This window comes from Felis catus, chromosome D4 (genome assembly GCF_018350175.1).
Source record: "Felis catus isolate Fca126 chromosome D4, F.catus_Fca126_mat1.0, whole genome shotgun sequence".
Lineage (NCBI taxonomy): Eukaryota > Metazoa > Chordata > Mammalia > Carnivora > Felidae > Felis > Felis catus.
Genome location: NC_058380.1, coordinates 84,021,043 through 84,043,991, shown reverse-complemented (window position 1 = coordinate 84,043,991; position 22,949 = coordinate 84,021,043). Strand labels below are relative to the sequence as shown.

The 22,949-nt window shown below is 42.3% G+C and overlaps 4 protein-coding genes and 1 long non-coding RNA gene across 22 annotated transcripts in view; 2 read left to right on the top strand and 3 right to left on the bottom strand.

Moving 5' to 3' along the window:
- Nucleotides 1–2,710, bottom strand: part of GAPVD1 (GTPase activating protein and VPS9 domains 1) — a 75,802-nt gene extending 73,092 nt beyond the window's left edge. For 4 of the 9 annotated variants that reach the window (XM_011288444.3, XM_011288446.3, XM_011288445.3 and 1 more), the window contains exon 1: nucleotides 2,577–2,704. The gene's annotated coding sequence lies outside the window, so the exon portion shown is untranslated. Of the gene's footprint in view, nucleotides 1–2,576 lie in introns of all 9 variants that reach the window. The other 5 variants (XM_045043110.1, XM_023242714.2, XM_023242715.2 and 2 more) reach the window with 4 other exon arrangements.
- Nucleotides 2,711–2,840: 130 nt separating this feature from the next.
- Nucleotides 2,841–8,680, top strand: LOC123381587. Its single transcript, XR_006588792.1, has 2 exons — nucleotides 2,841–2,970; nucleotides 8,355–8,680. It is a non-coding gene; the product is annotated as an uncharacterized LOC123381587 (long non-coding RNA).
- On the bottom strand, nucleotides 6,233–13,062 carry LOC768284 (hypoxanthine phosphoribosyltransferase 1). Of its 4 annotated transcripts, XM_019816516.3 has the most exons (4): nucleotides 12,919–13,062; nucleotides 12,476–12,666; nucleotides 11,102–11,127; nucleotides 6,233–7,611 (listed from the first exon to the last, which is right to left on the bottom strand). In XM_019816516.3, exon 4 carries the CDS (start codon nucleotides 7,516–7,518, stop codon nucleotides 6,862–6,864), a length of 657 nt encoding a protein of 218 aa, XP_019672075.1. In that variant the 5' UTR covers nucleotides 7,519–7,611; nucleotides 11,102–11,127; nucleotides 12,476–12,666; nucleotides 12,919–13,062; the 3' UTR covers nucleotides 6,233–6,861. The 4 variants fall into 4 exon arrangements, with proteins under 4 accessions (XP_019672075.1, XP_006939524.1, XP_023098480.1 ...); XM_006939462.5 differs by lacking the exon at nucleotides 12,476–12,666 and having other exon boundaries at nucleotides 12,919–13,047; XM_023242712.2 differs by lacking the exon at nucleotides 12,919–13,062 and having other exon boundaries at nucleotides 12,476–12,912.
- Nucleotides 13,063–13,126: 64 nt separating this feature from the next.
- On the top strand, nucleotides 13,127–17,863 carry HSPA5 (heat shock protein family A (Hsp70) member 5). 3 transcript variants are annotated; one of them, XM_006939458.5, is made up of 9 exons: nucleotides 13,127–13,282; nucleotides 13,364–13,591; nucleotides 13,694–13,925; nucleotides 14,345–14,482; nucleotides 14,810–14,922; nucleotides 15,023–15,413; nucleotides 15,540–15,777; nucleotides 16,099–16,266; nucleotides 16,959–17,863. In XM_006939458.5, exons 2-9 carry the CDS (start codon nucleotides 13,470–13,472, stop codon nucleotides 17,519–17,521), a joined length of 1,965 nt encoding a protein of 654 aa, XP_006939520.1. In that variant the 5' UTR covers nucleotides 13,127–13,282; nucleotides 13,364–13,469; the 3' UTR covers nucleotides 17,522–17,863. The 3 variants fall into 3 exon arrangements, with proteins under 3 accessions (XP_006939520.1, XP_006939521.1, XP_044899046.1); XM_006939459.5 differs by having other exon boundaries at nucleotides 13,128–13,282; nucleotides 13,393–13,591; XM_045043111.1 differs by lacking the exon at nucleotides 13,127–13,282 and having other exon boundaries at nucleotides 13,299–13,591.
- The window catches only part of RABEPK (Rab9 effector protein with kelch motifs), a 31,546-nt gene continuing 22,628 nt past the window's right edge, over nucleotides 14,032–22,949 (bottom strand). For all 5 annotated transcript variants that reach the window (XM_006939461.5, XM_019816515.3, XM_045043112.1 and 2 more), the window contains 3 exons: nucleotides 22,280–22,429; nucleotides 20,011–20,160; nucleotides 14,032–19,427 (listed from right to left, as the gene is read on the bottom strand). In XM_006939461.5, the coding sequence (XP_006939523.1) occupies nucleotides 19,135–19,427; nucleotides 20,011–20,160; nucleotides 22,280–22,429 (593 nt within the window). In that variant the 3' untranslated portion in view covers nucleotides 14,032–19,134. The remainder of the gene's footprint in view (nucleotides 19,428–20,010; nucleotides 20,161–22,279; nucleotides 22,430–22,949) is intronic.

The following is a 22,949-nucleotide window of genomic DNA, read 5'->3' as shown; positions in this document are numbered from 1 at the left end:
TCTGTTTCTCTCTCTCTGCCCCTCCCCCATTTGCACTCTGTCTCTCTCCCTCTCTCAAAAATAAACATTAAAAATTTTCAAAAAAAAAAACTGTTTTAAATAAATAAACAAAATACAATTTCAAGAAAATGACTTACCAATTCTCCAACTCTATCACCTGCACATTTACTTCCTACCATATATGAAAAGAATAATAGCAATAGGAAAATGTATTGGAAGACAGATCTTGTAGTTTTTACTTAAGGATAAAAGATTTGGAATATACCCCTCTTTCAAAAGCCACACTACCTACCTACACGATTTAAAGAAAACCAGCACGCATTAAAATTTCCTTTCACGGGCTTACACAAGAGCTTAGAAGGCTTCAATCACTTAGAACTAGGAGGTGCCTTACTAGAAAAAAATCGAAGGGCCAAAGTGTTCACTTCCCTTTTTTCCTAAGTTTATTTTGCTGATTCCCCAGTACCCTGAATGAAATATCTGCAGTCTATTTTTCAAAATTATACCCTGACCCAGTCAAATCTTTTCTTTTACTTCCCTATTTACAAAATTCCCTCTTTCATCTAAACTATAACACTATCTGCCTTGTCTTTTTTCTTTCAAAGCATTTTTTTTTAATGCTTATTTATTTTTGAGAGAGAGAGAGAGAGAGCAGGGGTGGGGCAGAGAGAGAGGGAGACACAGAATCTGAAGCAGGCTCCAGGCTCTGAGCTGTCAGCACAGGGCCCGACACGGGGCTAAAATCCACTAAAATCCACGAGATCAAGACCGGAGCCAAAGTCGGTCACTTAACTGACTGAGCCACCCTGGCATCCCTGCCTTGTCTTCTATCTTAGAAAAAAAAAACGGGTGGGGTGGGTGCCTGGGTAGCTCAGTTAAGCGTCCGGCTTCGGCTCAGGTCATGATCTCATGGTTCATGGGTTTGAGCCCCATGTCGGACTCTGTGCTGACAGCTCAGAGCCTGGACCCTGCTTCGGATTCTGGGTCTTCCTCTCTCTCTGCCCCTCCCCTGCTCATACTCTGTCTGTCTCTCAAAAATAAATAAATGTAAAAAAGAAAAAAATGTTTAAAAAAATAAAAGTAAAAAAAATAATAATAATAATTCAAATATCCTTCCAGGCAGACTTCTAGATCCCCAAACACTTATTTCTACTTCAGGAATTATTAGTCTTTATGTACCATGTATCTCTTTGTCTGCTGAAGGCTATGGACTCTCTCTCAGATTGCTTTTATTTTTATTTTATTTTAGTTAATTTATTTTTAAGGAATCTCTAGACCCAACATGGGGTTTGAACTCATGACCCCAAGATCAAGAGTCGCATGCTCTACTGACTGAGCCAGCCAGGTGCCCCTCAGATTGCTTTTAAATGCATAATTAAATATTCAAAATTACAAAAGAAACCAATTATACTGAACTATTAGCAAACCAATTTAAAAATCGTAATTCGGTAATGTACGTGCAGCTTTAACATCACATTAAATAACAAGATCTAACAGTGTGTCTAATAATGCCATAAATTCGAAGAAATAAACATAAATGATATTTTAAGATATCTGCAAAAACTGCAAACATGACACAAAAATAGTGGTAATTTTTATTGGTGACAAAGTCACAGGCACTGCTAGTTCTACTATGGTTTAATGCCTACGTTTATAATCGAAAGAACTAATAAATTAGTTATCAGATAATAACAATAGATGTGATTTTATCCCCATTCTACTTCAAAGATCCCCTATACTCTACCCACCAAATGGTGAAATCCCAGGTTAGAAATCCTTTCTAGTGCAAAGCGTGCGCAAACTGACTTCTGTCACAAATTTTAATATAAAAATGATTCTTCCTTTGACCTCTCATCTGAACGTTATCACCATGCCTGTTTTTCCGCAGACTTATACACAGAACCCAATTTCTATGGTTTGCCTAGCCAGCACTCATTTACATTTTGACAGTCAATAAAAGGTGAAGTTAAAGGCAAGGAGATGGAGGCAACCAACAGTCCCTCACTTCCAAGACATCCAACAGCAAGTGAAAAGATGCCGAGAGAGAGAGAGAGAGAGAGAGAGAGAGAGAGAGAGAGAGAGAGTGTGTGTGTGTGTGTGTGTGTGTGTGTGTGTGTGTGTTTCAGAGGTGGGCTACCCCCAGATCCGTGAGTCCAGCTTGTCAAGAGTCCCGGAAGCATGACATCTTCACCAGCGGCACCCAGAAGACATTCCACCTCTTTCTCGCCCCCTATACTCAGTTCTCTACCTTCCAGGTCGCTCGCCTGTGGCTCCCACCCGAAGCCGCCCCGCGGTTCTCCGGTCCCTTCCCATCCCATCCCCCACGCGTCCCTCCCTCCCATCTGCCCCAGGGCGCCCTGGCCCCTGCGCGCCGCCGAATCTCTCCCCTGGGCCTAACCGTGTGTCTTCCGACCCCCACGTCTCCCGACGCGGGAGGGAAAGGCCCGGGGCCTAGGGGTCAGCTGAACTGGGCGGTCCGGCCATTAGGCGCAGGCTGAGGCCCTAGGCCAGAGCAGCCCGGCCGCCAGGCAGCGAGCCGCGCACTCCGCGATGGTTAACCGGCGACGCGCACTCACCAAGAGGATCACACGGAGGAAGGCACCCAGGCCTCCGCCGAACCGCCACTCGGTCTCGGAACCGTCGCCCTCGCCGCGAACTGCCACCGCCGCTGCCGCCGCCTCCGCCGCCACTACTCGCTAGTTGGCTTCCCTGCGTCCTGCGGCGGCGCTGCCGCCACGCCATCGCGCGTGCGCGGCGCCGCGGGGGCCCCTGGGACTGGTGGTTCGTGCGCACGACCCGCCGAGCCCTTCCGCTTTAGCCAGCCCGGTCCGCCCCTGGCTTGAGTGGTCGTGGGCACCTGCGGTACCGAGAAGTGCCTTCCCGAAAGTCGTTCCTCAGGAGACGCGGGCACTTGCTGGCACATACGGTGCTGCTAGATGTGAAAAACCCTCAGGAAGAGACACGTGTAAAGTAAGACAATTTAGAGCATTTACATTTTCGTTAACAAGTGTCACTTGCCCAGGACACAGACACACACACACCACCTCTCCCTTTCTGTTAAAAGTGTCGCAAATTGCCTTCAGTGGTATCTGGATTTCCGGTTTTAAACCTGATTTCCCAGTCCTCATTGTATCGTTTTACTTTGTAAATTTGACCATGCAGTTTGAGTTGACTGACTTATCATTTTACAAAAACAATTCAGATACATTCAAATGTGAAGTTAACCTAGCCGCAGTCATAGAAACTTTAGAATCGGAAGACACCTTAAAGGTCATTCCAACTCCCGCCCAGGCAGGAATTCGCTCTTGTACCTGCCAGCCAGATGGTCTTCCAACTTCTATTTCAACAATTCGAATTTAAGGGACCTCAAAATCTTAGGACAGCCTGCTCCATTGTTGGACAGCTCTAAAAGTTAGAAAGTTCTGCCTTGTGTGAACTGAAACCGGCTTCCCTTTTACTTCCTTCCGCTTCTAGTGGTTATGATGCCTGGAACAATTTAGAATGTTTTCCACTTGACAGCCTTTCAAAAAATTGAAAACGATGATTATATCCTCCAACACTGAGAGTCTCCAGTCAAAAAAAAAAAGTAATAATAGTTTTCCAACCATTTCAAATATGAATCAGCTCTGAGACTGCTTTCCACTTAGTCATTCTCTTTGATGTATTACCCTTAAAAATTGTCAAAATTTGCTTTGTATTTATTGCCTCATTTTATTACCACGATGGCATTCTATAGTTAGCTACTCAGCTATTATCACTGTCATATTGCCATTCAACTGATTCAAGAGTTCAGTTCAACCAAAGACGATATATCAACTTTGTTTTAAAGCATTGCCCAAAGCCTCAGGGGAATGAGAAAAAAAAAAAAGCCACTAGATACAGTTTACGATCTAGGATAGTTCTATGAGAATCCCTGAGAAAAGCTTCATCAAGTTGAGGGGCCATGACTGTAAGAAGAAGATGACACTGGGGAGTTACTGGATGGCTGGATTTCAAGAAGGGAGATGGCAAGTGAGGATTGCTAAGGAAGAACCCATCCTGAGCAAAATGAATGTGTAAATGAACACATTCACTGTTTGCTTTCACTTAACACTGAGTACTCTAGATGGGCTGGAGCACACACACCCACGCCATGGAGGAGAGGAAGAAAAGGACCCCAAAAGTTGCAAAAAGTTCTTGAGGGTCGTGAAAAGAGCACTGGGATTGTCAATTGTTTTGAGCCCTACTCTGTCATCTCTAAATGAATAACTTGAATAGGTGTGGTTTTCAACTTTTTTCCCACCTAGCACACTCAAGGAACACAACCCCCACATTAGAACAATGGATCACTACAACAGTAATTTTGGTGGAATATGTAGAAGGTAGTGTTCTTAACACCTTTTACACATGGAGAAGTGAACTCAAGAGTGAACATGCTCTGGGTGCCTGAGTGGCTTAGTCAGTTAAGCATCAGACTTTGGCTCAGGTCATGATCTCACGAACCGTGAGATTCATGGAGCCCTGCATTGGGCTCTGCACTGACAGTGACAGCCTGCTTGGGATTCTGTCTCTCCTGCTCTTTGCCCCTCCTCCATCTCTGCCCCTCCCCTGCTCTCTCTCTGTCTCTCTGTCTCTCTCACACACACACACACACTCTCTCTCTCTCTCAATAAATTAAAAAAAAAAATTTTTTTTTTTAAAAGAGGTGCAAAGATGCTCAAAATCAATACATAGTACTCCCTGAGGGCAAAGAACCCGTTTGTTCCCCACTGTCCCTCTGGAACCTGGCATACTGCCTAGGATGTAATACATATTTGTTCTGTTTCTGTTTTCTTTTCAATGAATGGGATGAATAAACAGTGAGCCCTGGCTAAAGCTCGTTGTTTTCCACTACACCATTCAGCCTTCCCTGATAGGATTATGTTCTACATACAGTTCTGTGCTCTGTAATTTGTTCTTTTCATTTAAAAATAAATCCTGAGGGGCGCCTGGGTGACTCAGTCAGCTAAGCATATGACTTCGACTCAGGTCATAATCTTGCGGTTCATGGGTTCAAGCCCTGTGGAGGGTTCTGTACTCACAGCTCAAAGCCTGGAGCCTACTTCAGATTCTGTGTCTCTCTCTCCCTTCGCCTCTCCCCTGCTCATGTTCTCTCGCTCTCTCAAAAATAAACATAAATACATACAAACATACATACATACAATAAAAGTAAATCCTGGTATGCCTGGGTGGCGCAGTCAATTGAATGTTGACTCTTGATTTCAGCTCAGGTCATGATCCCAGGGTCCTGGGATCGAGCCCTGGTTGGGCTCTGCGCTAAGCGTGGAGCCTGCCTAATATATTCTCTCCCACCCCCCTCTCTTCTTCTCCCCCCACTGTCCCTCTCCCCTGCTAATTAAAATTTAAAAAATTAAAAAAAATAAATCCCGAGCTTTATTCCATATCAATACATAAAAAGCCACCTCATTGTTTTGAACCTTTGCACAATATTTCCATAGAATCACTTACCATAGCTGATTAGCATCCCCTATTGATGGACATTTAGATTGACTGTATATTCTGAATAACGAAAAATTCACATGAATTAACTACATATTTTTTACCATAGTTAAAAAAAATTTTAAGGGAAAAAATTTCTAAAGCTCTGGAAATCTGTAAACAAACAAAAATCCAGAAAGACATGCATGGAAGCTGTTCTATACACAGGTGGCAGAAAGTATTCCTTTATAAAATGCTTTTTGCTCTTTGGAACATCCCAGTTGAAAGTAAAGGACAAGACTTTAGTCACGGTCTTACTTCGTGTTTTGGGCCCTTGATTGTCCTACAGTGGCCCCCACTGGCAGGCTCAGAAATAGTAGCAGTACTCAGAGGTGGATTTGCTATGAAGCATGATTTAGGGCCACTCACTTGCCTGGGGATCCTTCTAAGGCCCAAGCAAGTCACAGTCAATATGGTTTTGTGACATCTGCCAAAGATATTTTAATTATTGGCTAAATTGAGGACAACAGATAAAAGCCTAGAACTTAATAAGGAGGAAAATGACTCCTATTGAACCATCATAAATCATGTAACTCACACTTCAGCAAAGTGAAATTAGTATCAGGATGTCCACACTGATGGGAGCCATCATGTTAATGCAACATAAAATTTGGTGTGTTATCTGTATTTGATTTAACCTATGACTAATTATAACGTATGAAATATCTTTAACATAATTATATCTTACACATCTTTTACTGACAACCTTTTTGTTCTCTTAAATTACTTTTATTTATTTACATTTTAAGGTTTTTGGGGGATTTATTGATGTTTTTAAAAGAAACCGTTGACAAAGATTCACCAGAAATAATGTGAACAAGAAGGAAAATACAGTTAATACTACTGAAACAGTAAAATAATTCAAGCCTACACGGTTTGTCTGACAAAACAGTACTTCTTAAATCCTGTCATTGAAACAAAAATGGACTGCTTTTCTAAACAAACAGTGGTATAATTAACAATATTCAATACTATTTTTTCCTGAATATATAAAAATTAGAATACCAATTAAAAACGAATATATCTCCTCTTTAAATATTTCCTACAGATACAATTTCAATATTTTCATTCAACAGCGGTGTGGTTTAAGAGATTTTTCACTCACAAGTCAAATAACAATGCACCCAAAGGGAATCAATAATCTATATAGACTCCCAGTGCAAATAAAGACTTTAGGAAACAGCAAATGATATTTCTAACAAAAATACCAAACAGATAAAATTCTTAGAAGATATATGCAATAAGGTCTACTAAGCAGCTGGCCACAGATGTAGAACATTTGATCATTTTCTAGTGATTTCAAGGGGACTCTAGATGTCTCCAAACTCAACTGGAACACTCATCTTAGGCTTTGTATTTTGCTTTTCCAGTTTCACTAATGACACAAACATGATTCAAATCCCTGAAATATTCATTATAGTCAAGGGCATAACCTACAACAAACTTGTCTGGAATTTCAAATCCAACAAAGTCTGGTCTGTATCCAACACTTCGAGGAGTCCTTTTCACCAGCAAGCTTGCAACCCTGACCATCTTTGGATTATACTGCTTGACCAAGGAAAGCAAGGTTTGCATTGTTTTGCCAGTGTCAATTATATCTTCAACAATCAAGACATTCTTTCCAGTTAAAGTTGAGAGATCATCTCCACCAATTACTTTTATATCCCCTGTTGACTGGTCATTACAGTAGCTTTTCAGTCTAATGAAATCTACAGTCATAGGAATAGATCTGTCACTATTTCTGTTCAGTGCTTTAATGTAATCCAGCAGGTCAGCAAAGAATTTATAGCCCCCCTTGAGCACACAGAGGGCTACGATGTGATGGTTTCCCATCTCCTTCATCACATCTCGTGCAAGCCGTTCCGTCCTGTCCATAATTAATCCATGAGGAATAAACACCTTTTCCAAATCCTGAGCATAATGATTAGGTATACAAAATAAATCTAGGTCATAACCTGATTCATCATCACTAATCACAATGCTGGGGCTCCGCGTTGCCATAATGGAGCTGGCTGGTGCGTGGACTGAGGGCAGTTCTCTTCTGTATTACTTTTAGTTTTTAAGTTCTTAAAGTTTTTCAAGCTTGGTAAGTTCCTGATAGATAAACAGGGATTTTTTTTAATAACAAGAAAATGTAGATTAAAAAAGTAACATACTTATGATTTACTCTTTGAAAAACATAAACAATTTTAATTTTTTTAATGTTTATTTTTGAGAGAGAGAGAGAAAGAGCATTAGCAGGGGAAGGGCAGAGAGAGAGGGAGACACAGAATCTGAAGCAGGCTCCAGGCTCTGGGCTGTCAACACAGAGCCCGTTGCAGGGCTTGAACTCACAAACCAGGAGATCATGACTTGAGCCAAAATCAGATTGGATTTGGCCACCCAGGCGCCCCAACAATTTTAATAGCTACATAATATTTCATCATACTGAAGTATCAATCTATGATTTTGAAATAAAAATTGTTTATTCCTGATAAATTTTAAATGCTAAACTCATGCAATTTTTAAAAAAATTCTAGAATACAGAAATTGAGATGTAAGACTTTGTAAAGCTTATTTAAAAATAATGGTATAGTAGGGGTGCCTAGGTGGCTCAGTCGGTTAAGCATCCAACTCTGGATTTCAGCTCAAGTCATGATCTCAGGGTTTGTGCGATCAAGCCCCAAGTTGGGCTCCACACTGACAGCTGAGCCTACTTGGGATTCTCCCTCTCACTCACTCCCTGCCCCTCCCCTGCTTGCATGAATGCTCTCTCTAAATAAATAAACTTAAAAAAATAAAGATATAGTATTATCATATTGTTGAATAACCTACTTTTCTTACTTAATATATAATAGGTTTGTTATGCCAACTTGACAAGCAAATTCTAAAATTTTTATGGAAACGCAAGTGCCAAGAATAGCAAAAAACACTCCTGAAGAAGAACAATGTGGAAGGACCTGTTCTTCTGGATATCAGATTAAGACAGAAGCTAATATGATAAATGGTAAAATTCTAAAGACTATAACAATAAAGAAAAGTTAACTTTTTTATGGAAGAGGGAATTAGGATCAGCTGAGGTGAAAAAGTGAGGACTTCCGGGTGCTGACAACATTCTTTTTCTTGACTTGAATACCTAGGGATTCACTTTATGATTATTCATTAAACTGTACAATTGCATTTATGAACTTTTCTGTATTCACATAGTAATTTATTTTAAAAAAAAGGTTTAAAATATGTAAAACATCCAGCACATAGTAGATACTCAATTAAAGGTAGCTACTGTTGACATTTAAAAAAAGAGAGAGGCAGTGGATTTGTGACAATCTCCAAGAAATACAGCTAACTGCATGGAAGCAGAACCACATGTGTAGCATGCTCTATCACTAGTTTTAAAACAGGGATATACATCCTGTATATGAATATGAATAAAACCGCACTAGAAGACTACACAAGAAAGTGGTGACAGTGGTTACCTTTACCAGTGTAGAGGGACAAGGCTGGGGATGGGGTGGTAGGCAGACTTATTTTCATTGTATATTACATGTTGTACCCTCCTAATTTTATACTATGTACCTACGTTTCTGATTTTATTTTTATTTAAGTATTTATTTAAGTACTCTCTACACCCGATGTGGGGCTCGAACTCACAAGCACGAGATCGAGTGTCTCCTGTTCCTCTGATGGAGCCAGACAGGCACCCCTATATTTCCTAATTTTTAAATGTAGAAATTTAGAATACATATCGAATATTACCACTCAGATTCTACAGAGGTAGCTCTTTATACTTAGTAGCTTATTTTACTTCAAAAGACAATTTAAAACAGAAGAATTAAAGCATTTTCTGTATAAAACCAAAAGGCTTTACAAGTAATCAAATACCTTTATCGTAACAGCAGCCTTGTTGTTGAGGCAAAATTATATACATTTTACAGATTAGTACATTTTACAGATTAGTAAACAGAGCCTCAGAGAGATTAAATGACTTGCCCTAAATCATAGCTAGTTAAGTGACAGAACTGGAACTCTAGTTTTTATGCTTTCAAACTCCATGGGCTTTTCTATCATACTATCTGACACTGCATGCCCTCCTAAATGCCTTCCACTAAAACAAACAAACCAAAAAAGTGAAGAGTAGAAGATGCACTGCTTGTAACTTTTCATTTTGTGTGGGGAAGGTTCCCTATTAATTATAAAATTCTTAAAAAAAAAAAAAGTCAATACAAAGAAGGAGACTCAATTGCATAGCACACTGCACTTTCAAAAGCACAAAAAAATGCTACATGATTTATACCTAGTATTGTTCCTGGCTCAGGTGTTAGGGAGATACTTTTGTTTTACTCCTGAGTTGTTTAATGAAGGTTGAGAAATTATTCCCCCTCCCTTTATAGAAAAGGCATCTGGGTGGCCAATGTAAGAAAGTAATTAGATATAGCACTTTTAAAAGCATTTCCAAAAATCTGTCAAATTCAACATAAACCACCAAACATTATTTCCCATTGAAAGAAACCTTGAAAATTGACACTCAGGAGGTGGTTTTCTTGAAAGGCTTCTAAAATTTCTTCTCACAGGGGTACCTGGCTGGCTCAGTCAGAAGAGCATGTGACTCTTGATCTCAGAGTCATAAGTTCAGGCCCCACATTGGTGAAGACTACTTAAATAAATAAGCTTAAAAAATATTTAAAAAAAAACATAAACCCATCTTCTCATAGTATATTCATATGATTAATAGCTTCCCTACTATTCTACAACTTTCCAAACACTTTCACATACAGTATCTCATCTAATCCTAACAAGCCAATAAGACAGGACAGAAATCCCTGACATTCAATAGATGAAGAAACTGAGACTCTGGTAGGTTAGTTTTTTCCAAGGTTAAGTGCTTTAACTCTTAGCTGAATATTCTCACCAAAAACGGATGTGGAAAATTCTCAATTACCAGGGTCTAAACATTCAATTTGTTAGTTATATAAGCCTTTTCCTCTTCCTTCCTGTTCTGTGCCTTTAATTCCCTTTCAGATAGGAAGATTTAGGAACTAAATGACAATGACATCCAATCCTAATCAATCCTAGCTCTGCTTAGATTTCTGAGATCAGATGGGAAATAGAAATCTATTTTCTTATCCATAGGAGCACAAGTGAAGCGAGCTGGTTTAAACTACTGGATAAAAACCTACATTTGTCTATCACTCATTACCAAAATATTTGCAAACTATGTAACTCCCCTATATCCTAAGCAAGATACAAATCTTGGGGTGCCTGGGTGGCTCGGTCAGTTAAGCACCCAACTCTTGATTTCAGCCCAGGTCATGATCTCACAGTTTGTAGGATCGAGCCCCAAGTGGGGCTCTGTGCTGACAGCATGGAGCCTGTTTGGGATTCTCTCTCTGCCTCTCTGTCCTGCCCCTGCTCGTGCACACATTCACTCTCTCTCTCTCTCTCTCTCAAAATAAATACACCAACAGTAAGAAGAAGATACAAATCTTATAAACCCAAAGCTCAGGATGACAATCTAGACTACAGAAATTAAAAATCAAATTGCCAAAGCTCAAATCCCGGATCCCTATCTTCTCAGCTGTGTGAACTCCTGGGCAAGTTTCTTTACCTCTTGGGTCTTCAGATTCCTTAGCTCTAAAATAAGGATAAAAAAAAAAATGCTTTCGTAAAAAGTAAAAGAGATAATGCACATAAAGTGTTTAACACAGTGTCTGGTACTTAAATATATATAATTTGGCACCGATACTATTATTGGCATTAACATTCAGGAAACTAGATTTACCTATGTGCTTTTCTATTCAAACCATAAATGATCAGTTTGGATATACTACACTACAACCACCAATATACTCGTTCCCTTTGGAAGTTAGTTAGCTATCACTTCTCCAAATCTTAGAAAAGACAGAGTTGCAGAAGATTACTCCATCAATCAAGGACAAGGCTGAAATTAGGAGCTTTGTTTTAAATGGATGGTATACATACAAAGTTTGCTTTAAATGGTATGAAGCTGTAATGTGGCTGAATAGTGACTTCTATCCTGATAATGAACTGATGCAACCTACAGAGGGTCAGTGTCACAGCAGTATTACAAGCCCTGTTGTAAGATGGGTGATGCAATTTCTATAGTCAATTCTGAGTCACCAGCATAACCTTTCAGAAGCACTGAAGGAGAAAGGAAAATTCTTGAGTACTGACTCCTAGGCATCTTAGGAAACTGTATGTAAGAGGTCTCAATGCTATGTGAACATGGTATTGTGCATACCCATGAATCTCAAAAATACATCTAGTGGGAAAAATACTGGAGCCATCAGTTCCTGACTGTGACAATCTCCCATGCATTTTTTGTAAGCACCTCAAAATATCTTGTATCAGGCCTTTGGGTCTGTCGATAGCAGGTCCTCCAAAAAGATTTGTTGAATGAATTAAGTACTTAAAAAAATTGTTAGGAGCACTGGCTACAGCGCCAAGCTGACTTGGATATCAATTCTAACTCCATCACTCACCAGCTATACAACTTTAAGCTAATAATTTAATATTTCAGTCTCAATTTTCTCATTTGGAAGATGGGAAATGCCAAGTATTAAACTGAAAGACACAGGAAACAGAACAATGCTTGGCACATAGTGAGCCTAAAGTAAACAGTAGCCTCTATTATATTTTGCTACAGGATGGCTATACAAGAGTAAAGCAATATCAAGACATCTCTATCAGATGGATTTAAGCACAATCTGACCTCCTCTAGGAAGAGTGAAGTTAGAAAGGCATCAAGAATAAAGGCTCAGGAAGGCCTTGCAAACGATAACCCAAGCCACAAAGGGAAAAGATGGGCAGAGGAGGGGAAAGCAAGGGGTGCCAAGCTAGAAAAATGATACATCGCAGGGTGTGAGCGATGGCATTAGTAAGCTCTTCAGGACAGGGTTGCCACACTGGGGTGGGGACTCAGGACGAGGAGGCAGTTACTTTGGCCAGGCCTGTGACTTACCGTGGGGCAGGGCAATGTGGAGAAAACCTGGTATAGACAAAACTAGCTGGCTAGGGAGAGCAGGGCCGACAGAACTGGCTAAGAGCCACGATCGGCAGCTGGGCGGTGCTCCGGCCAGGCCTCCGCTCGAGGGCTGCGGGCCGGAGAGCAACAAAAGGCCCTGAGGCTCGGACACTCCAGAACCGTAGTAGCTATAAAGGACAGAAAAGTTTTTTTTCTGAGGTAATCACAGCATCTACGCTGAGACCTGCCTGCCTGGGACGGGATGGAGGCTGGAAGAAGGAACAGACGCTTCCCGCTTCGAAATGAGGGACGAAGGATGGACAAGAGGGCAGCGGAAAGGGAGAAGCAAGGACTCAAATCCCACCGCCTCGGGGGAATCACGCACTCCAGACTGGACAGGCCCCCGGGGCCCAGCCTGAAGGCGGGACTTCTGCAATTACCGGCGGAAACGGCCTCCGGGTGAGAGGTCGCATGAGGGACAGGCAGCTGCTGAACCAATGGGGCCTATGCTTGGGGAGGATGTTGCCTTCCGTTGGTGACTGTTGGGCGCGACCAGCAGCCAATGAGCCAGCCGGGGGGGCGTAGCGGTGACGTTAGCTGCGGAGGAGGCCGCTTCGAATCGGCTGCGGCCAGCTTGGTGGCCTGGACCAATCAGCGGCCTCCAACGAGCAGGGCCTTCGCCAATCGGTGGCCTCCACGACGGGGCTGGGGGGAGGGTATATAAGCGGCGTCGGCGACGGCGCGGTCGACGCTGGCCGAGACATCACAGATTCAACGGCTTGGGAGGTTTCGTGAATCTGAGAGGTAAGCGCCGCGGCCTGCCTTTCCGGACCTGCCCTTCGCGTTTCCAGCTGCCCCTGCTCACCCCGGGCCCTGTACCCTCAGATCAGTAACCTCGGTGCGCCCCCGTGCAGCGGCCTGTCGTTGGATTGCCTCTGAGGTCCTGCCTGCCCGCCTGCTGACCGACTGACTGGCCTACGGCGCCGGCAAGATGAAGCTGTCCCTGGTGGCTGCGGTGCTGCTGTTGCTCGGCGCGGCGCGGGCCGAGGAGGAGGACAAGAAGGAAGACGTGGGCACGGTGGTCGGCATCGACCTGGGGACCACCTACTCCTGGTAAGTGGGGTTTGTGGAAAGGGGGGAATGGGGCGTGGTCTCCTGGGCTGCTGTGAGGATCGCAGTGCTGATGATTTCCGTTCTTGGTGATTTTTCCGCCAGCGTCGGGGTGTTCAAGAACGGCCGCGTGGAGATCATCGCCAACGATCAGGGCAATCGCATCACGCCGTCTTATGTGGCCTTCACTCCTGAAGGGGAGCGTCTGATCGGCGATGCGGCCAAGAACCAGCTCACCTCCAACCCTGAGAACACGGTCTTCGACGCCAAGAGGCTCATCGGCCGCACATGGAACGACCCATCTGTGCAGCAGGACATCAAGTTCTTGCCTTTCAAGGTCCGACGGGGTTTTTGTCACCCGGATAGAAAGTGGGTGGTGGTGGGAGTATTTAGGATTAATAAGCTACTGAAAAATTGTTGAGATAACAAAAAGGATGCGAACATGGTGTATATGTAATAATTTTTATTGAGTAATCTTACTATGTTACAAAATTTGGTAAAGTAAGCTTGGCGTAGGAAGAAATGTCACACGTAACTATTGGTCTACATCGGTTAGTATTGGTAGCCTGATTGAAACTGAATATGCTTGCCTTTGTAAGGCACTCCTCATGCTCCTTAAGTGTTGCTGGTCACTATTTAGCTCCAAGCAACCAAAGTAAACCAAATAATGGGGGAGGAAGTGGGCCTCAGACCATCCTCTTTATAGAGTTTTGAATGTTCTTCTGTCTGAAAATAATAATTCATTCTTTAAAATAGGTGGTTGAAAAGAAAACTAAACCATATATTCAAGTTGATATTGGAGGTGGGCAGACAAAGACATTTGCTCCTGAAGAAATTTCTGCCATGGTTCTCACTAAAATGAAGGAAACTGCTGAGGCTTATTTGGGAAAGAAGGTAAATATTTCTAGAACAGTGTTAAGTAATTTTGTTTTTACTATTGATTGATTGTGTTGCGTAGATGCCTTCATTGGTTTAATAATTAGAATCTGAATGATATCTGTGTATTTCAGTTTTAGTTGTTTGTATGTCTTACTGTAGACCAAACAAAATACTAGGCACTTTTCACGTGTTATCACTTAATGCTTGCAAATCCGTGGTATGAGATGATGTATGTTGTATCTAACAAACTGTGTTAGAAACTAAAGCGAAGGTTTGAGTGCAACATATAGGAGTTAAACAATGTGATAAAATACACTTAATTATCTTTTGTTATTCTCTTAGGTTACCCATGCAGTTGTTACTGTACCAGCCTATTTCAATGATGCCCAACGCCAGGCAACCAAAGATGCTGGAACTATTGCTGGATTGAATGTTATGAGAATCATCAATGAGCCGTAAGTGTTAAACTCAGAAGTATGGTGTATTTGCCAAATAGGGATAATGTAAACTTAACTAAACTTTTTTTTTTTTTCTTCTTTTTCATTGTGTTAATAGTACAGCAGCTGCTATTGCTTATGGCTTGGATAAAAGGGAAGGAGAAAAGAACATCCTGGTGTTTGACCTCGGTGGTGGAACTTTTGATGTGTCGCTCCTCACCATTGATAATGGTGTCTTCGAAGTTGTGGCTACTAATGGAGACACTCATCTGGGTGGAGAAGACTTTGACCAACGTGTCATGGAACACTTCATCAAGCTCTACAAAAAGAAGACAGGCAAAGATGTCAGGAAAGACAACAGAGCTGTGCAGAAACTCCGACGTGAGGTAGAAAAGGCCAAACGGGCCCTGTCTTCTCAACATCAAGCAAGAATTGAAATTGAGTCTTTCTATGAAGGAGAAGACTTCTCTGAGACTCTGACCCGGGCCAAATTTGAAGAGCTAAACATGGTATGTTCCTTGTTTTTTGCTTTGCTAACGAGATTTAGTTAGACTCTGTTGGGGACACTGTATTTAGCTATTTAGACAGTATCTAGGTATAATAGGCATCATCACAGTAATTGTTTCCTATTCTAGGATCTGTTCCGTTCTACCATGAAGCCTGTCCAGAAGGTGCTGGAGGATTCTGACTTAAAGAAGTCTGATATTGATGAAATTGTTCTTGTTGGTGGCTCTACTCGAATCCCGAAGATTCAACAACTGGTTAAAGAATTTTTCAATGGCAAGGAGCCATCCCGTGGCATAAACCCAGATGAGGCCGTAGCATACGGTGCTGCTGTCCAGGCTGGGGTACTCTCTGGTGATCAAGATACAGGTAAGTCAGTGTCACAGCATCTTCCACAGTATTTCAATAGCTTGATAGAAAGAGTATAATTAGCTATTGCTTTAGAAAGCAAGAGAGTATGTATAACAAGGTCATACAGCTGGTAAAGGGTAAAGTGAGGACGAGACCTGGCTCAGTTTCAAGATCCTTAGCAATTACATTTAATTTACTGCTTCCGAAATGATTTTGCATATAACCTCTCATTAAATGGCAAGATGGAGAAGATAAAGTTACATAGTTCATGGGGAGACTGCTTGGTAGTGCTCCTGTGACTCAAATTAGAACTTAACCTTGGTTAATTTACCTTTGCAGGTGATCTGGTACTGCTTGATGTGTGTCCCCTCACACTTGGTATTGAAACTGTGGGAGGTGTCATGACCAAACTGATTCCAAGGAACACCGTGGTGCCCACCAAGAAGTCTCAGATCTTTTCTACGGCTTCCGATAATCAACCCACTGTTACAATCAAGGTCTATGAAGGTAATGCTCTATCTTTGTTAATGACATGGTATGTTTGTGGAAAGTGACCTCTTAATATATTGTATTGAAAACAGAAGGGAAAGAAAGAATCTGCTGGTTTCAGACAGGGGTCCCTAATTTAACTGGTGCTGAGTTTGGTAGAGTCAGTCCTAAAATAATAGTTATCATCTAGCTATCTAGCATTCTTTGCCATTAGAAGTAACTTCTGAGCTGGCTCCTCGAATACCATAAGAATAGAGTTCATAATGCTATAGATGAAATTCAATTAAAAGTTAGTAGTAATGGGGCGCCTGGGTGGCGCAGTCGGTTAAGCGTCCGACTTCAGTCAGGTCACGATCTCGCGGTCCGGGAGTTCGAGCCCCGCGTCAGGCTCTGGGCTGATGGCTCAGAGCCTGGAGCCTGTTTCAGATTCTGTGTCTCCCTCTCTCTCTGCCCCTCCCCCGTTCAAGCTCTGTCTCTCTCTGTCCCAAAAATAAATAAACGTTGAAAAAAAAAATTAAAAAAAAAAAAGTTAGTAGTAATGTAACAGTTGGGCCCACTTGAAATTCCTTGTAGAGCAATACTGACTGACCCTCTTCTAGCTTGATAAACACACCCTTGCCACCGTAGGCTCTAACAGTGTAAGGATCCAGATAAGACTAATGTTGTTAGTTGTTCCTAACAAGTTTTTTGTGTGTGTGTATACCTTCTAGGTGAACGACCCCTGACCAAAGACAATCACCTTCTGGGAACTTTTGATCTGACTGGAATTCCTCCTGCTCCCCGTGGGGTCCCACAGATTGAAGTCACCTTTGAAATCGATGTGAATGGCATTCTTAGAGTGACAGCTGAAGACAAAGGTACAGGCAACAAAAATAAGATCACAATTACCAATGACCAAAATCGCCTGACACCTGAAGAAATTGAAAGGATGGTTAATGATGCTGAGAAGTTTGCCGAGGAAGACAAAAAGCTCAAGGAGCGCATTGATACTAGAAATGAATTGGAAAGCTATGCCTACTCTTTAAAGAATCAAATTGGAGATAAAGAAAAGCTGGGAGGTAAACTCTCCTCTGAAGACAAGGAAACCATGGAAAAAGCCGTAGAGGAAAAGATTGAATGGCTAGAAAGTCACCAAGATGCTGACATTGAAGATTTCAAAGCTAAAAAGAAGGAACTAGAAGAAATTGTTCAGCCAATTATCAGCAAACTCTATGGAAGTGCAGGCCCTCCCCCAACTGGTGATGAGGAACCAGCAGATAAAGATGAGTTGTAGACATTGCTCTGCTAGTGCTGTAATATTGTAAATACTGGACTCAGGAACTTTCGTTAGGAGAAAATTGAGAACTTAAGTCTCGAATGTAATTGGAATCTTCACCTTGGAGTGGAGTTGAAAATGCTATAGCCCAAGTGGCTGTTTACTGCTTTTCATTAGCAGTTGCTCACATGTCTTGGGGGTGGGGGGGAAGGAAGAATTGGCTATCTTAAAAAGTGGGTAAAAAAGCTGAGTTAGGGCGTGTGTTCATCTTGGAAATGTTCTATTTAACAATTGGGTCATGCGCATCTGGTGTAGGAACTTTTTCTACCATAAGTGACACCAATAAATGTTTGTTATTTACGCTGGTCTAATTTTTGTGATAAGCTTCTAATTAAGTCAGTTGCTTCAAGGTTACATTCTTACTTGGTGGGGTTTTGAGGTAAAGAAACCTTTTTATTTAGTTGTTTCAGGGATCTTGCCCTAACGTTAATTTAAGATAGGGGTGGGAAAGGTAAGAAACATTCTTACCTAGGCAAGAGTCATTTCACATGCCCAAGAGCAGAATTTGCTTGAACATAGTCGGAATTTCCAATTTCCCCTTACCTACAAAACTTTCTGGGGGCTTTTTATTACTAATAATGCTTTGTAGCTGCTAGAATTCGTTGAGACTTGCTATGAGTGATGGATCACTGATGTTAACTTTATACACTGAGATTCAGTTCATAATTTTAGGATATAAAGTATTTTATTATTTTTTATAAAAGTATATTTTAAACTCCCACTATGTCAGAATCTTCATCTCTGAAATTTCTTACTAGTTGTCTGGAGTTGGGGTCTAGGATGGTGAGAAATTACTTTAAGCCCTATTACAACTGTGGATCAAAGGTAGTCATTTGTATCAAGGGAGGTTCAAGATTACTTGGATTGGCTTCCTGAGGGAAAAGGATGATCTAGATAAATGATTTTACATGATCGAAAAGGGCAGGCTCTCTGGTGCTGATATGAAACTCAATACTGCCCAAGGATAGATATTTTATGGGGTGGGCAATGGGCTAAAAGGTTAATTTTCTAACGTGTCAGAACTGGAACCTGATGGCATGACTGTTTTTAGTCGGAGGCCCACACTTCTGCAGTGCCCCAGAAGCATTTGGACAAGCATGGAGTATAATACCAAGGGTGTTCAGGCCAAGTTCAATACAACGGTTAAAAGTGACCTGCAGTGCTGTATGTTGTGGGGTTAGCAGGTGGATAGGAAAGACAAGGGCCAGTCTTCATCCCTGTCCCCAGTGGCTCTCACATGCCAACAGGCTGCACCTCTTTCTGGAGAGCAGCTACTAGATGAATACTAGAAAGATAGGCTTCAACCTGTAAATGTCCACACTATGGTTTCTACAGCTTAATTCTCCAACATTTTTGTGATCAGTATCTTGACGAATCACACTTACCACCTAAGTTGTATTGCTGGTAAAACCCTTTATATAATAGAGGTTTTTGCACTGGGCTATCCATTTCTTCGCCTCCCAAATTAGGTAAGAGAGGGATATATAGTGCAGAAAATATTTTGGAGGTATAAAATAGCTAAGGTTTCATTTAACTTCCCTGAAAAGTTGTCATTTAATAAAAATGTGGAATTAGTCAACTACAGTCACAATACAGTCACTATAGATTTCCCCTTCTGTATTCATCCCGCCGAACACAAAACAAAGCAGTGTGTCAGTCTGACTTTCCTCGTGTGAGTCACCACCTTGGGTCACTCCTTTGCTGGCGGAATCCCCTTTCTCAGCATCACAGTTCAGAGTGAGAGAACTGGAATCTTCTTCCTCAGAAGTACACATCACTGGCCATGGAATGACACACATGGAATGATCCAATCGTCCAGGGGGGAGAGAAGTATCAAATTTAAGCAAGGTCCAATGCTGCTTTTCTGTGTTAGAAAAAACAATATACACAAAGGCTCTGCATCAAAAAATTTCCAGAAATGCTCAGTGATTTGCTGTTATCACTAAGTACTAGCAGAAATAAGAAATAAAAGGAAAAAAAATCTATTGGCAGTGTTACTGCTTTCATGATGTCATTCCCTATAAGTTTGGTTTTCATTCCTTTGGGTTATTTTTGACAGAGCAGGGGAGAGTGTGTGCATGTGTGCAGGGGAGGGGCAGAGGGAGAGGGAGAATTGTTTTTAAGTTTTGGGTTTTGTTTTTTTTTTTTAATTTATTTACTTTGAGAAAGACTGCAAGCAGGGGAAGGGCAGAGGGAGAGAGGAAGAATCTCAAGCAGGCTCTGTGCTGTCTGTGCAGAGCCTGACACGGGGCTCAAACTCGTGAAACTTTGAGATCATGACCAGAGCCAAAATCAAGAGTCAGACACTTAACCCACTGAGCCACCCAGGCACCCCTGATTCCTTTAGATTTAGATGCGGAGGGACCAAAATGAAAAACTAAAGCGCTGTGATACTTTTCAAAGAATGGTCACATTAGTTTAAAGATCCACAGTGAACACCTGCTCACCTATGTGATACCGATGCATTGTGTCCAGTGCTCCTGTGGGAGTCATCCCTCCAAAGATGTACAGGTGTTTCCCCACAGCCACAGCTGAGTGGGCAGCACAGGCTGCGGGAGATGCCCCCGTGGGACTTAGCTGCTGCCATTTCATCTCATCTGCCAAGAGAAAGAAAGTGGGTACAACATGGCCTAGAATATGGATTCAACCTTACTTGTCAGACTTTTGTAGTTTGCAAACCAATCACTGAAGCTCATTCACCAAGCACTCTAAGTATTACAAGGTTTATTACTTGGGGGAGCTTGAGATTCTGTTTGGGTGGTCCGGGGAGGGAGGAGAGGCTCCGGAATCTGTAGTTTTAACAAGCACCTCAGGTAATTCTGAGGTAAGTGGTCTTTGGAGCCCACTGAGTGATACTGTCTTTGGTGACTCACCATTTACTATTTTGGAGCCCACAGGAGGGGAGTTCCATGTCTGCGTGTGTGCATTTTAAATGTTAGCAGTTCCTTAGCAACTCTGTGAGTGCTGGCTAGACACTAAATATTTTGCTTGCTTAATTCTCCTAACAGCCCCAAGAAACTGCTATTACTTCTGTCTACCCTCGTTCTTACATTTGAGGAAATGGAATTAAAGAGGGCGAGGCTTGTCCGAGATCCCACAGCTAGCAAGAAGCACAGCTATGATACTCAGGTCTGACTCTAGAACCTGTGTTCTCTCCACCGTAATGTGCTGCCTCCAGCACCTACTCCCAACCTATTTGTGCAAGGATATTTGCGTCTTTTCAAACAAGCATTGAAATGAGGCAAGATATTATTGGATTTTAGGTTTAGAGAATTACTAGAGTAGGAAAGGAAGAGAAATCACCAGGAAGTAGCTCCTCAGAACAAGGAAATAGGACTTTTTTTTTTAAAGTTTATTTTGGAAAAGAGAGCGCAGGGGTGCATGAGTGCATGTGAGAAGGGGAGGTGTAGAGACAGAGGGAAAGAGAAACCCAAGCAAGCATAGTGATTTGCTGTCCTCTGCGGGTTCGATCCCACGGGTTCAATTCCACGATCAGTGAGATCAAGACTTGAAATCCAGAGTTGGACCGCTTAATTGACTGAGCCACCCAGGCACCCCAGGACTTTCTTTTTTCTAAATAAGCATTACAACCCCAGCTGACCGCTGCAGGGAACACTTCCGTGAAGATGTTTTCCACTTGTCACTTCAAGGCAGGGGCCCAGCATCTCAGGGTTGGAAGGGAGAATCACTCAGCCCAGCCAAAACTCTAGCCAATATAAGAATCCCAGCCAGTGTCACTTGGCCTCAGATGTCACCAAGCCAGAGAACTCATTGTCGGGCAAGGCAGCCCAACACACTGAGCAGCAGTTCTCATGCCTTCTGCCCACAGCTCCAATTCTTATAGTCTAGGGCAATGCAGAACATGTTCATTTGCTTGTCTGTCCACCCAAGATACACACTCATCACCTGCAATCTTCCAGATACTGTGTTAAGTGCTGGAAACATACCGGGGAGACAGAAAAAGCCTCTGCCCTAAGGGAGCTCATTATCTAAAAGAATAACCCAGAATGAGTCCAGGATCTCTAAGACATGTCAGCCCTTCAGACACTGAAAGACGATTCTCACATTCTCCCCAGCTTTCCTCTTCCAGGGGTTTTTAACCATTTAGCATGGCAATTCTGGTCCCCAACGCCCAGACATACTCCGAGGACACACATATCCCTCACGGGCATAGGGTTAATGGCTAATGGCAGTCAGGGAATCCAGTCAGGGAACCCAAAGCATAATGAGTTTTAATGAAAGAGCAGGGTTGTTGGAAACATAAGAGATAACTCATGGCTGGTACATAGCAAGTACTCAGAAAATTATTGCTTTCATTGGTATTATTATTTATTATTATTTAGGCCACATTTGCCAGAAATCTAGCCAAGATTCCACTGGCTGGCCAAATTACCCACACTTAAGAGCAAGGCTATATTCTATCAAAGTATATTTTATTTCATTTTTTTTTAAATTTTTTTTTCAACGTTTTTTATTTATTTTTGGGACAGAGAGAGACAGAGCATGAACGGGGGAGGGGCAGAGAGAGAGGGAGACACAGAATCGGAAACAGGCTCCAGGCTCCGAGCCATCAGCCCAGAGACTGACGCGGGGCTCGAACTCACGGACCGCGAGATCGTGACCTGGCTGAAGTCGGACGCTTAACCGACTGCGCCACCCAGGCGCCCCTTATTTCATTTTAAGCAGATAACTGCCCATGCCCTCTACCCTACTTACTTATATCAATGCAGTGGAGATCATCGTAGAATTTGTCCCCTGCCAAGCCTCCATGGATGAAGAGCTTTGTCTCTGCTGCCACCATCACATGACCATGCCGGGGGGATGGAGGTTTTCCAAGGGTCTCTGGCTGTGACCAGGTCAGAGTGTCTAGAAAAGTAGTCATTGGCATCAGATGAAAAAGCTATGAAGCCAGAACATGAGAAATACACCCAAGCTTCACTCCCCAGCAAGCAGAGACGGTGAAAGCAAAAAGTGACCTGGGGACATTCACTCCAACTTGCCAACTCAATCCAGACCTCCTTCCTTCTACGACCTGTAGAGCCTCTGCTTGGACACTTTCAGGGCTGGAGAATTCACTACCCACCACGCCTGCCCATTCTACTGGGCTTTAGGAAACCATTCCTCGCTTTGAATTTAAAAAGACCTCCTTTAAGCTTCAACCTGGAACAGCAGCAAAATTAAAAAGAATAGTCTGCTTCTTCTGTGACAGGCCTCAGAGTCTTTTTTTTTTTTTTTTTTTTTTCCAAGACAATACCCTTAATTGACTTGCTGGAAGCATGGGAAAATAAGGTTACTTTTGAAGTTAGCAGGGCCTGCTGGAGCAGCAGTATAGGATAACAGACCAGGGAAGTTGGAGTGAAAACTGGGTCATTTCACTGAATAACTT

Excerpts from the sequence above, each read along its gene's own strand:
- LOC768284 (XM_019816516.3), bottom strand. The coding sequence starts at position 7,518 with ATGGCAACGCGGAGCCCCAGCATTGTGATTAGTGATGATGAATCAGGT.
- HSPA5 (XM_006939458.5), top strand. The coding sequence starts at position 13,470 with ATGAAGCTGTCCCTGGTGGCTGCGGTGCTGCTGTTGCTCGGCGCGGCG. Across the intron at positions 14,923-15,022 it reads ATGAGAATCATCAATGAGCC|TACAGCAGCTGCTATTGCTT; the intron begins GTAAGTGTTAAA and ends TTGTGTTAATAG. Across the intron at positions 15,778-16,098 it reads CTCTGGTGATCAAGATACAG|GTGATCTGGTACTGCTTGAT; the intron begins GTAAGTCAGTGT and ends TTACCTTTGCAG.